Here is a 12,868-nt window from a genome sequence, read left to right as displayed (position 1 = left end):
GTACTCAAAACCAGTCCTGGACGATGCGAACTGTGTGAACAGGGGCCCTGTCATCTTGGAACCCAGCATTACCACCGTGGAACAGATATTGTACCATTGGATGGTCCTAATCAGCCATAATATTCCCCAAATCCTTGCCAACAATGCGAGATTGCAGAGTAACTATAGGGCCCATGGAGTACTACGATGTAAATGCCCAAATCATTATCCAACCCAGCCACGTTTCACTCTTTGGATGTAAAACTCGGCCAGAAGTTGTAAACAGTGTGCAACACGACTCATCCGACCAAAAGATTTTCTTCCATTGCTCCATAGCCCAGATTTTATGGCTTCGGTGCCACGTTTTGGGCGTTTGCATCAGTGATAAGTGGTTTTCGATCTCGCACTGCGATTCCCTGCATACGGCGATTCCTTGGTGTTGACGGGCTTCGAGAGTGCGGTATTCAGTTCTCTTATTTTCCGTTAGAATCCTCTTTAATGACCGTCTGTTTCGATCACTAAACACATACTTTCGCCGGCGATGTGATTGAACAGATGATGATGCTTTCCCTGTATGCCGCATAAATCTTCCACATGGTATGGAACCTGTTGAAACACCACTCTCTTCGGCGGCCTTGGTTACGGAAGCACCCACAATTGCCCACGTTCGCGTTCGCTTAGCTCCGACATAATGCGCTGACAGCTAGACGGAACACTATTCCTGTCACGACTGACACTGGCAAAGTATTGAGGACATTGCGCCAGGTACCGTTAGTGCTCAAATGCAACAGCACAACCTGCGAGTTTGGTTAGCATCTGCCTTTATGTTTTTCTCGCAGTGTTTCTATATTTTTACCCAATCCCTGTATAGCTCGAATGAAATAACATTGATACAGTGCGGTGGCGAGGCGGCAATGCTACCAACGTGCAACCAGCTACGCTTGATACGGCTGTGCGTGTACCAAGAAAACAGACAACACAGCTAGCACATAACGATAGCGTAAGGACCACGATTGGCTGGCGACTGGTCCCTATCATTCGACTCACTGAAATGTCAATCGCATTTAAATGGAAGTATAGCCTTTGCACAGGCTTCGCAGTGACACGTCATGATCTTTGTGATGTGTTTTAACAGCCTTGCTGACAGTCCTGTTCCCGTGAAACCACTATGCGGAGTTCTGGAGTAGTTCTTGTTGGTGGTCAGAAGATGCAGTTGGTCGGCATACAGGATTCTAGACATACTCTGTAGAGATCCCCTTGCATTCAACCCTCCCCCAAATTATTTTTAACTGCGAGGAAGTCATTTGTCAGCGCAGTTAGGTCGTCCGCAATGAGGATGTTCACCACCAGAGTGGTCTGCTTCCATGAAGTTAGTATGATTATACTTGCTAGCAGTTTCTCTCCAGACTAATGTGCGGCGGAATCAATATATATATATAAAAAAATAAAAAACAGAATTAATCCGTGAAGAGCACATTCTTCCAGGAATCGATAGAAGAAAGTTGTTATCCACATTAGTGTTGTTTTGAGTTATTGCATGTTACATATTAGTTAAATTAAACAGTTTGTATTTTATCTGGCGGTACAAATGGAACTATTTGTTATTAGCTTGTGGTATGTTCAAAAACACAATAATTATATAATCAAACTAATCATTGTGAAAATGAGGGTTAACATTTTCTTCCGCAGACCCCATCCATTCGTTCATAATACAATCTCCACAACTAACGGGAGCGCCTCTAAAGCCGAGACCAGGGCACACAGTGCCAAATCGGCAGTCGAAACATCCTGATAGCTGCAATGTAGCGGACGATAGCCACGCTGAAATTCCGTGCCCCGTCTAGATTCACTGATTGGTTGCGCAGTAGCCACACTATCATAACGTGTCGGTAGTAAGAGGTTGATCCTGAAATGTACATTTGTGGGGACAGTGTGGGAAAGCAAATCTAAAATAGGACAAACACTCAAATAGCATTTCTGGTGTATGTTAGAATAAATTTATATTTGATAAAGTGTCATCACGTTACATGGGTAAAACTTAGTAAAAACTACTGGCACTGCGTCTTGTTCCACTCACGGATGTGGAATACAGTAGTGTATTGAGACTGACGCATCAGACGATAAAGGTGCGCACGAAATTAATAAGCTTTTACAAATTTGTGGATAGAAGGTACACTTAGATGAGTGCTAGTTGTGTTGATTTGCGAACAAGGGTCGTCTGCAGATCAATTAGTTCCATGATTGCCACAGCTTTTAAACACTTAGTTGCACGGAGGAAAGCAAACTTGGAATAATAGGCACACGCTTTTTCGCTTACATCCTGGTTGGCTTGGGGCGTCCGCAGACCCGTTGCTGTTTTTTAAACACCGCGCCAGTCAGTATCTTTACGTAAGTACATGCGAGATAGTTCGCATGAGGCGTAAACGACCTTGTGAGTATAGTCGTACAGGAATGACTGATAAGAGGGTAAATAATTCAAACGATGTGTGCGTTTTTTTTTTTCCTTAAATGTGATCAGCCCAATCGGTATTTCGTCATTGAGCTAACCGGACAATAATTTTCATTAAAACGTTAAGTCGATGTCATAGCAAACTCGATGTTGAGCTGTAGCATGTTTGAAGTAAAACTGTGGGCGTAGTGTTAAAATGGAATTTTTCAGCTTGTTATCGTAGGTCATACATTGGCCGTTTATTAATAGCCAGCAGCGACGTACCGCCAGGCTGGCAGTGTGCCGGTGGTCCGCATCAGCTGTGGTCTTGCACACGAGTGCTCAGATATAATGAAGCCTCATCTTCGTAAGTATATGACGGTGCCGATGCACTCATTTAATGCTTGAAAATTGTTTTACAAAATACAGGTCACTTCACTTATCGTTCTGCTCGTAAATGCATGCTTGTACAGCGTCTCATTTTCCCGCAAGATTAAGTGCCAGCGTCTGTGGTGTCACTGCTTTGATGTTTTATTTTGATTATGTCGAGAAGTGGTGCAGTTGTTAGGACATAGCGTTATTTTAGAGATTTAGTTTTCGCGCATTTAATCACTGTCATTGGTGATACTGGAAATGTCAAATGTGCAATTTACAATATTTACAGTGCCCAAGCGTGGACGACTTAAATTAAAATAACTTGTACCCGATTATCGAAATCACGTAAAACAAACAATGAAGAAGATTGGACAGCTTTAACTGGAAACAATGAACACACAATGAACATTTGTAGGTGAATCTCAAACAAAAAACAGAAAAATTATAATTTACATATATTTTATTTTTTCTCGATTTACTGATGGTTTTACGTAATACTTCATATATGAAAATAATTACATGCCCCGGAGAATACCGTCTGTGGGATTTGATCTCGCCAAACGACAAAACACTCTGTATATCTCGCCAGAGAAGACATGACAGAAGTGCTTAATCGTCACCATTTTCAGATTTACATCTGCGCAATAAATGTGTCCGAAAGTGTGTGTTCGCGCTAAAGCAACATCCAAAGAGGGGAGCATATTTTGTTTTACTTCTGGAAACGATCATCATCTTTTATGCTGAATAGGAATCTAGTGATAAAATTGGCTGCCCATGTTTGTTTATCAAAACTTTGCAGTTCTTCTCCGGATTCGGACTTACTCGAAAGCACGTGTTCTTTGTATTACGGGAAGTAACCGAGTATTATTAATATTGCCGGTGTACTGGAATTTTTTTTCGTTGCAGTCACAGGCACCAACTACTGTGCAAGGCATTATTCTTGCAAAACTCTTTTCACAGCTTTTGTCCTCCAGACATACAATTGTCAACGTTTTGAGTACACCTTAGCATAACACAGAAAATACGGTCTGGCCTGGGGTTTAGTAGTGCTTTACTGAAACTTTGAAGAAATTTACTGTCACATTCTCTTAAACACGTAAGAACGGTACGTGTATTTAAGAAACTGAGGCAGTTGCCGAGACGTTGTGAATTGGAACTGTGTATGGAAACAGTAGTTAATCAACTTAAAAGTCAAGAGCGCAATGTTATTAGCTTGAACAATAATTATCCCAGACGTGTGTAAAATGGAATGGTGAAGTTTCTTCAGTCGTGTTGGCAGGACACGGATGATGATAAGTATTTATTTCGTACGGTATGTAAATATTTTACCGTCGTGCAGTTCGTTACAAAATTTTGATCAGAGTACGTACTGGGGCCCAAAGCTTCCGTCATGGTACAATTATAAATAGCAATGCTCAGAAAGACTCCAGTATGAAGTTTTCTAGTATCTAAATGTCGTTAGTAGTAGCGAAACCCAAAAGTACATTGTCAACAGAACACCTCTTAACAAAGTAAATACAGTGGGTGCACAAAAATATGGAAACTCCGCGCGCTGTTCTGTTTGACCACGAACGGCACCTTTGCAATGTCCTCAATACGATGCAATTGTCAATCGCAACAAGAATAGTGTTCTGCGTAGTTGTAAGCGCATTACTCTGATCAGCCAGAACATTATGACCACTGACCTACTATCGAATAAACCCGTCAAGGCCATCGCAGCGTGACCTGGCGAGGACTGACTGCTAGTCAAGACATGCGCAAGGTGAATGTACACTGATCAGTCAGAACATTATGATCACCTACCTAATAGCCGATATGTCCATCTTAACACGGCATAGAAGCAGTGAGGCCTTGCTAGGTCGCTGGAGGGAGGTGGCACCACACTAGCACACACAAGTCACATTGTCCCGTAAACTCCGGATAGGAGAGCAGTGAGCTCTGACGCCACGTTCAGTCACATCCCAAATGTGTTTGATTCGGTCCAGATCTGGCGAGCTGGGGGGCCACCACATCAATTGGAACTCGCCACTGTGTTCCTCGAACCGTGTCAGCACACTGAAGAATGGCCTTCTGACATGGTGCATTATCTTACTGAAAACTGGCACTGCAATCGGGAAACGTGATCATCATGAAGGTGGAGTACGTGGTCTGCAACCAGTTTAAGATACTCCTTGGCTCTCATGGTGCCTTGCACAAGCTTCACTGGACTCATGGATGCCCACATGAATGTTCCAAAGAGCGAAATGGAGCCGCTGCCAGGTTGTCTCTGTCCCGCAGTACAGGTGTCAGGGAACTGTTTCCCTGGAAGATGACTGATTTGGGCCCTCCCATCGGCACGATGAAGAAGGTATCGGGATTAATCAGACCGTGCAATGCTCTGCCAGTGCGCCAACGTCCAATGCCGATAGTCACGTGCCCACTTAAGTCATAATTGCTAATGTTGTGGTGTTAACATTGGCACACGCATAGGTCGTTGGCTGTGGAGGACCATCTTTAGGAGTGTTTGGTGCACTGTGTGTCCAGACACACTTGTACTCTGCTCAGCATTGAAGTCTGATGTTAGTTCTGTCACAGTTCGTCATCTGTCGTGATTTACTAGTCTGCCCAGCCTACAACGTCCGTCATCTGTAATGAGCAGTGGCTGCCCAACCCCACAACGTCTGGGTGTGGTTTCACATTGGATTCGCCACGTGTCGAAGAAACTTATCACAGCACTCCTCGAACACCCGACAAGTCGTGCAGTTTCTGAAGTGCTCGTGCAGAGCCTCCAGGCTATCACAATCTGCCCTTGGTCAAACTCGGATAGATAGCGCACCTTCCCCATTCTACACACAGTTGACAAACTTGCTGATACTACATGCACCATGTGTGTGTCTGACTAGCAGTCATTCCTCTCCAGGTGACACTGCTATCGCCTGGTCGGGTTTATATCGACAGTAGGTCGGAGTGGAGATGGAGAGAGGGTGGGACACAACAGTAAAGGTGCGATAACAGGCTGGGGGTGGAGAGGAAGGGGACCAGCCGTTGTGGCCGAGTGGGTCTAGGCACTTCAGTCTGGAACTGTGCGACCGCTACGGTCGCAGGTTCAAATCCTGCCTCGAGCATGGATGTGTGTGATGTCCTTAGGTTGGTTAGGTATAAGTAGTTCTAAGTTCTATGGGACTGATGACCTCAGAAGTTAAGTCCCATAGTGCTCAGAGCCATTTGAACCATTTGAAGGGGAACACCAGGGAGTGGGGTGCATGGAGTTGGCGGACGATGTACAGGGTGCGATGATCAGTATAGTATCAGTGAGTGTGCTGCGCATGTGTGATGTCAGGAAGGCGGTCTATCTAACATAGACAGAGGGCAAATTGTGATGTCATGGAGGCGCGGCACGAGTATTTCGGAAATGCACGACTTGTCGGGTGTTAGACGAGAGCTGTCGTTAGTGTCTTTGTCATGTGATGTCGGACGTTGTAGGCTGGGCAGACTAGTAAAACAGGACAGGCAGCGAACCACGGCGGAACTACATCTGACTTTAATGCTGGGCAGAGTAAAAGTGTGTGTGACCGTACAGTGCACCGAGCACTCCTAACGATCAATCTCCACAGCCGATGTCCCATGCATGTGCCAATGTTAACACCACGAAATCGGCAAATGGGCATGTGACCATCAGTACTGGATGTTGGCGCACTGGCAGAGTGCTGCGTGATCTGATGAATTCCAGTACCTTCTTCATCATGCCGATGGGAGGGTGCGAATCCGTCATCTCTCAGGGGAACAGCTGCTAGACATCTGTATGGCGGGACTGAGGCAAGCTGGTGGCGGCTTCATTATTCTCTGGGGAACAATCAGTGGGGGCATCCATAGGTCTAGTGAAGCTCGTGCAAGGCACCATGACGACCATGGAGTATCGTACACTGATTGCACACCATGTACATACTTTGATGACAATCATGTTTCCTGATTGATGTGCCATTTTTCAACAAGATAATGCGCCATATCATATACGAGGAGTGTGATGGAGTGGTTCGAGGAACATAGTGGCGGGTTCCAATTAGTATGCTGCCCCCGCCCCCCCCCCCCCCCCCCCAGCTTGCCAAATATGAACCCGATCGAACACATTCGGGATTTGATTGAACGTGGCATAAGAGCTCATTACCCCCTCTGCATAATTTACGGGAATTAGTCGACTTGCGTGTGCAGATGTGGTGCCAACTCTCCAGCGACCTACTGAGGCCTCATTGCTTCTGTGCCACGATGCGTCGCCACTGTTACCCATGGCAAATGTGGACATACTGGCTGTTAGGTAGGTAGTCGTAATGTTCTGACCGATCAGTGTATTTCAGAGAAAAGTGGACATGTATGTGGAGAAATTGTTGGTGCTAGTATGGTGGGTACTTCCATAACCAAGGTAGCCAATACGTTTGGTGTTTCATGAGGCAAGATTTATATAACATGCAAGGGAAATGGGAAACATCATTCACAAAGTCACAACACAGATGAAAGTGTGTGTTGAGTTACGGTGACACAGTCACTGACGAGGATTGTGAAGGAAAATTAGAAGATGACAGCTGAAAACGTCACTGTGAGCTGAATATCAGTACCAAAACAACACAAAGGATCTCCATGAGCTGGTAATTGCAGGGGGAGATGGAATTCCAAAACCACACATCACTGGTGCCTGTAACAGGAAAATGTCATGCAGAAGGCATAAAACCTGGACTGTGGAGCAATGGAAGAAAATCATGTGGTCGCATTAGTGTGTTTCCAACTTTTGGCCCAGTTTAAGTTTCAAAGAGTGAAACGTGGCAGAGGTCGGGTGATGATTTTGGGTATCCATATCATGGTATTCCATGGGCCCCATGGTTGCTCTGCAAGGTTGCATTACTGCCAACTGTTATATGACCATTTTAGCTGATGAGGTCCACTCATGGTATATTGCTGCTTCACAAATGGTGAACAGAACCTCTGTTCATACAGTTTTTATCATCCAGGAGTGGTTTTGTGAGCACGAGGATGAATTATTGTATCTACCCTGGGCACCACAGTCATCAGATCTCAACATTATTGAGCATTTGTGGTTTGTTAGTTGATCACAATATTTTTGCACCTGGAAGGAGGGCACTTCGTCCAGCTTATCACGAGTCAGCACGTGATCGGACTTGAAAGTATATGCACAATTGACCTGAAAGCATTGATTGTGCCAGGAATTTTCATTAGTCAGAACTGTACTTGTTTACTGTAACGTTGCTGCATGTTAATGGCCAAGTGCAATAATATTGTGGTTGAACAGTACTCTGGAGAGAAAGGAGTGTGATTACTGTCCATCTCCATCATTATCGCTTGCCACAATTTTACTGGAAAAATGGCATAAGATTCCATTGAAAACCTTACAGTACCTGTATTTATGCATTCAGACACAACTGGATGTTGTTTGAATGCCAACAGTTTTCCTACACCATATTATGCATGGTAATGTGTTTTTGGTGTTTCCATATTTTTGTTCACCCCCAGTATATTGTTTCAGGAACTATGCTGTCTAGAAATTATCTTGTGCTTCAGATACGAAAGTATAAAATGTGATCATTGTTATGGATTATTTCACTGCACTGCATTGCATCTGGCACCTAACTGACACCATTTTTACATTAAGCTCTTGTGCTACAGTAAAACAGTTTGTGATGGAAACTGCAAAGCTCCATGTGCTATCTAAAACTTATGCCATAGCGGTATTATTGAGAAATTATTGCTTATCTTGTGTAGTATTAGCACAGGATTATTTTGGCTACAATTAGAGTAACAAGTCAGTTGGAGAGAGTGGGAGGGGGGGGGGGGGGGGAGGAGGAAGATAAATTGGGAAATGCCAAAGAGAAATGTTACCATCAAGCTACATGATGAAATCTTCTATAAGTGATGTAATTTGTTCTCTGCAGTGCTGGTTATGTTTTTGTTACTGGGACAGTTAATTTCATCTTATATCTTCACAGCTTTAACTTTGTCTGATGTACCATTTGTTGCCCATTCCACTCCATCACAGTGGACTGAAATTCACTAGTAGCAATGTTCAATTACTTACATGGGCATCAATATTTAGGGTATTCCATGAATTCATTAAATCACTTCAAGTGGATGGCAGGATGACTTAAAAAAAAAAAAAAAAAAAAAAAAGACCGTAGTTGATTTCCTATTTCATCATTATCAGTCTGCTGTTCAACTCTGTTTGTAAAATGTCCTTCCACTCGCTTTGTCTCATATCCACATATGCGCCCAAGAGCTTGAGACACTCTCCCTCTCCTCTCCTCTCTGTCTGTGCATCCTTCCCCCCTCCCCTGGCCTTCCTCCCTCTCCTGGCTCTCCCCACTCATCCTCCCCTCTAAGTAAGGTTAAATATTCATTTCTTACTATTAGTTCCTAATTTCAAACTACATTGTTTTGGACCCACTACCTCCTGGTTTTGGTAGTTTACCCAGTGATATAAAATGTCTGACAGACAGCAAAGTAAAATTTGGAAACAAACTGAAAATGTTTGTCCATGACAACTTCTGTTCTGTAGAAGTTTTCCTTTGTAATGTGTAAAAGGTGGTGGGCAGAAATTACTAACTTACATCTGCATGTTTATTAATAATATTAAAATAATAATAATAATAATAATGGAAATGAAGTCCCATGCTTCTTGACAGAGCATAGGGGAATGATGTGGGAGACCCGCACTGCTGTTCTAGGCGAGGTCCTAATGGAGGTGGTTTACCGTTGTCTTCTTGTGACCATAATGGGGATGAATAATGAAGATGATGATGATAACGCCCAGTCAGCTCGGGTTAGGTGAAAATCCCTGACCCCGCCGGGAATCGAACCCGGGACCCCGGGCTCGGGAAGCGAGAACACTACCGTGAAACCATGTGCTGTGGACAATAATAATAATACAAACAACTTGTAAATGTTCATCATGTAGCCATATTTACAAGTTACGTGCATGCAACTGCTCTGTGAATACATTTGTCATGAACTTCGGGAAGTAAGGCTAATGCAGAATTTGTGGGATAAACAAGCATGACACATCAAATTTTGTGATCATCATTGTCATCAAAATTTGTTATGATTTTCTAGTATTAGGTCCTGACATATTTCTGAGCAGTGTAAGCTGAACATACTGTACTGTACTTCGGAAAAGAACCGACAGGTTGGTGAAAGGTTTAAAGATATTCGAAAGCTTTTTATTTTTCTTGAAAATGGGGTTATAAAACAGTGTGATGTTCATGTAACAGACTGTTTCTCTGACTGTTAAATTAATCAGTGGCACATTGAAACATACATTTTCTTCTCTCCAACCTCTCCTCTTTCCCCTGCACTGTTCTCATCCCTTGCTCTACACTTTTCTCTCTGCCCCTTCACTCCTAACCAACACCTCTCCCTACCCTTCAAACCTCTCCCCCTCCCCCTCCCACCCCTCCCAACCACACTCCCTCCCTCCCTCCCTACCCAGTCACATGCCTTCCTTTTGCTGTCCCCTTACCTCCCAGCAATTCGCCATCGACTTACCTTCCTCCCTTCCCCCTCCTGTGCCTCTCAATCTCTCCCTCCCCTCCATTGCTTCCCTCCCCTCCTTTGCATCATGACCCTGCCTACTCTCCTTTCCCCCTTTTCCTATCTACCTGTTCCCTATTGGTCAGCCCCCACCTCCAAACACCCACACACATTGAACATCTCAGTGCTGCCGTCTCCTCCATCCTCCTCCCCCATAAGCTACTATCTTAGCAAGTAGCCCCCAACCTATCGCCTTTTCTTTAGGTATTAATTAAGGCAGTAAATTCTTTAACTGAGTCTTTAATCAGCAAGGATTTGTGTGTATATTGTCATCTAGACAGCTTAATCTTCAGTTTAAAAAAAAACTGTAGAACTGATTTTGGTTGATTTACTATTCCACTGTCACTTCACTCAGTATGGACACAGCGAACCATCTCAGCTGAGATCTTCTGCACATTGATGGTGTGCAATTCTGAATTTGTTTCTTTGCTCAAGACAATGAATGTGGAATATTTCTTATTAGACTACTTAGCCTTTATATAATTGTAAGGGGGAGTTTCTATAATCACTTCTTCCAAAATGTGAGAAATTGGTATTGCACAATAAATCTTGCAACACTGATATCGATGTGTTGAAGTATTTGAAATTCCTGTCACCTAAGAATACAAATAGAATGATGAGCCTTTTTTATTCAATTCATTAAGCCATTACATTGATGATGTGCCGATTTCCTACATAAGTCTTTTGTTAGCATTTCAAAAAATTGTGTACTTGCACTTGTTGCTAATAACAAGACTTCAAGTTTGAAAGAAAAGTTTATTAAAACCATCAGGTGAGATTTTGATGTTAGAACCTGTTATAAGGTAATGAGTACTTCATTGTAATAATTTCTTAATGCTCGTTGTTTGTGTTGCAAGCATAAATAGGATTATATGAATGAAAAAAAGTCTCTAGACATCACTAAAACTTCGACTATGAGATACTGTGGCATTATGAATGTTCTTGGTATCTGTGCAGACTAGACTGAATTGCTGTGCTTCTGTTCTTCCTTCCCTCTGCTGTGTGGGGTTGTTAGATTTCTCGTTCTTGATTTTTACCTTTATTGTAAATAAAAACTCAAATGAAACTTCCTGGCAGATTCTAAAAACTCAAATGTTTCTATTACAATGTGTTGAATGAAGCTTTGGGTTTTTATTCCTGGCGATGTTTCAGTTCTTGCTTTTAGTGACAAAATCTATTCAGAATTGCTACCCAACTATGTTAATTTAACAGGCATAGTAACTTCACTTTCCAACTTAAAGACATAATCTCTGCAATTTTGTGAAGTGGGAAATATTACAGCTGAACTACAGGAAAATTGACATTTTTAGGCATTTGTGTTTTTTTTACTTTAATATTCTTTCTGATATTCAGTTATGGATTAAACAGTTGAAAAATGCAATACGCACCACATTCTAAGTCAGACCTATTGGCAATTTTTCAGCATATTAAATTGAATAATTGGATTGGGAAGCTTCATTTTCTGTAATATTAAAACTGACATGATTTACATTCAGCTACTCGTGCTGTAACTGGAATGTAAAGTTAAATTTTATTTCGATGTGCCACAAGAACTTGAAATGGTAATTGTAGCAATTGTAAAAAAATTAAATTTCATTAGTGAATGATAAGGAGCACTTAATTATGATGGAGTGCAATTGTACAGTGTGATAACTGAACTGCCTGAAACATAAATAACTGATATAACTGTGGAAAGGTATTGCAATTTTTGTGTGTCCACATTTCGTTTGCAGGGAAAGGTAGTGAAAGACTATATTTTACAGTGGTGTCGTCGACTCTCGCCAACACGTGGTAGGCATGACATGCAGTGCGATGCCGAGCGGGCAGCGCAGTTGCGCTACTGGCTCCGTGCCGAATGGCTTGCCACTGATGGTGAAGTGCGTGTCAACAATTCGGTACGAGTTGAGTGGTGGCCAGATACAGGGGACAGTCGTGCAGTTTGTGAGGTAGAAGAACCTGCAAGTAAGCAGTCAACTGCTGAGTGGACATGGAATTCTTTTGCTGGACTGTGCCTGTTAATAACACTGGTCCTTCTGCTATCACATGTGGCGGTTCGAAGATTGCGAGCTGTTCCATTCCGAGCGGCATCATCGAGAGCAACAGCAACACTTGAAACGGCACAGCCAGAACTTGCAGTGGTTTCACACTCTAGAAGCACTAAACGACGACGATTCGCATCTGCTCCGGCACGACTGCAGTGGTGCGTGTGCTGGTGCACATTCATACCATCATCCCCACACACTGAGAATTTTCTAACTTACCAACTGCAGATCATATCATCTAATGAAAACTCATTTATTGTGTGGCACTTTAACAGCTTGCAAGTAGTGCACGTTTTGTGCTTTATATGTTCAGTGAAATTGCTTGGCGCTGTTAGTGGCCACAGCAAAGTTTATTATGTAATACTGTGGCTGTTTCAAGTTGTCCTTTTGTAGGTTTTGTACAGCTTTCCTAGGTTGTTGCACATGTTTTGTGGCTTTTGATAATAATATAATTGCATGTATACTATTCCCTGTT

The 12,868-nt window shown here is 42.9% G+C and overlaps 1 protein-coding gene across 2 annotated transcripts in view; it reads left to right on the top strand.

Annotated features, from left to right (window-relative positions):
- The window catches only part of LOC126184992 (SRSF protein kinase 3), a 380,865-nt gene that overhangs the window by 120,203 nt on the left and 247,794 nt on the right, over positions 1-12,868 (top strand). The window contains exons 1-2 of one of the 2 annotated variants that reach the window (XM_049927703.1): positions 2,674-2,774; positions 12,115-12,551. The exons of the other annotated variant lie outside the window; for it this stretch is intronic. Coding sequence (XP_049783660.1) covers positions 12,154-12,551 — 398 coding nt within the window. The 5' untranslated portion in view covers positions 2,674-2,774; positions 12,115-12,153. Of the gene's footprint in view, positions 1-2,673; positions 2,775-12,114; positions 12,552-12,868 lie in introns of those variants that run through there. 2 annotated transcript variants of the gene reach the window in all.

This window comes from Schistocerca cancellata, chromosome 4 (assembly GCF_023864275.1).
Source record: "Schistocerca cancellata isolate TAMUIC-IGC-003103 chromosome 4, iqSchCanc2.1, whole genome shotgun sequence".
NCBI classification, from domain to species: Eukaryota; Metazoa; Arthropoda; class Insecta; order Orthoptera; family Acrididae; genus Schistocerca; species Schistocerca cancellata.
The sequence above is the reverse complement of the archived record's forward strand: the minus strand, read 5'-3'. Positions and strand labels throughout refer to the sequence as shown.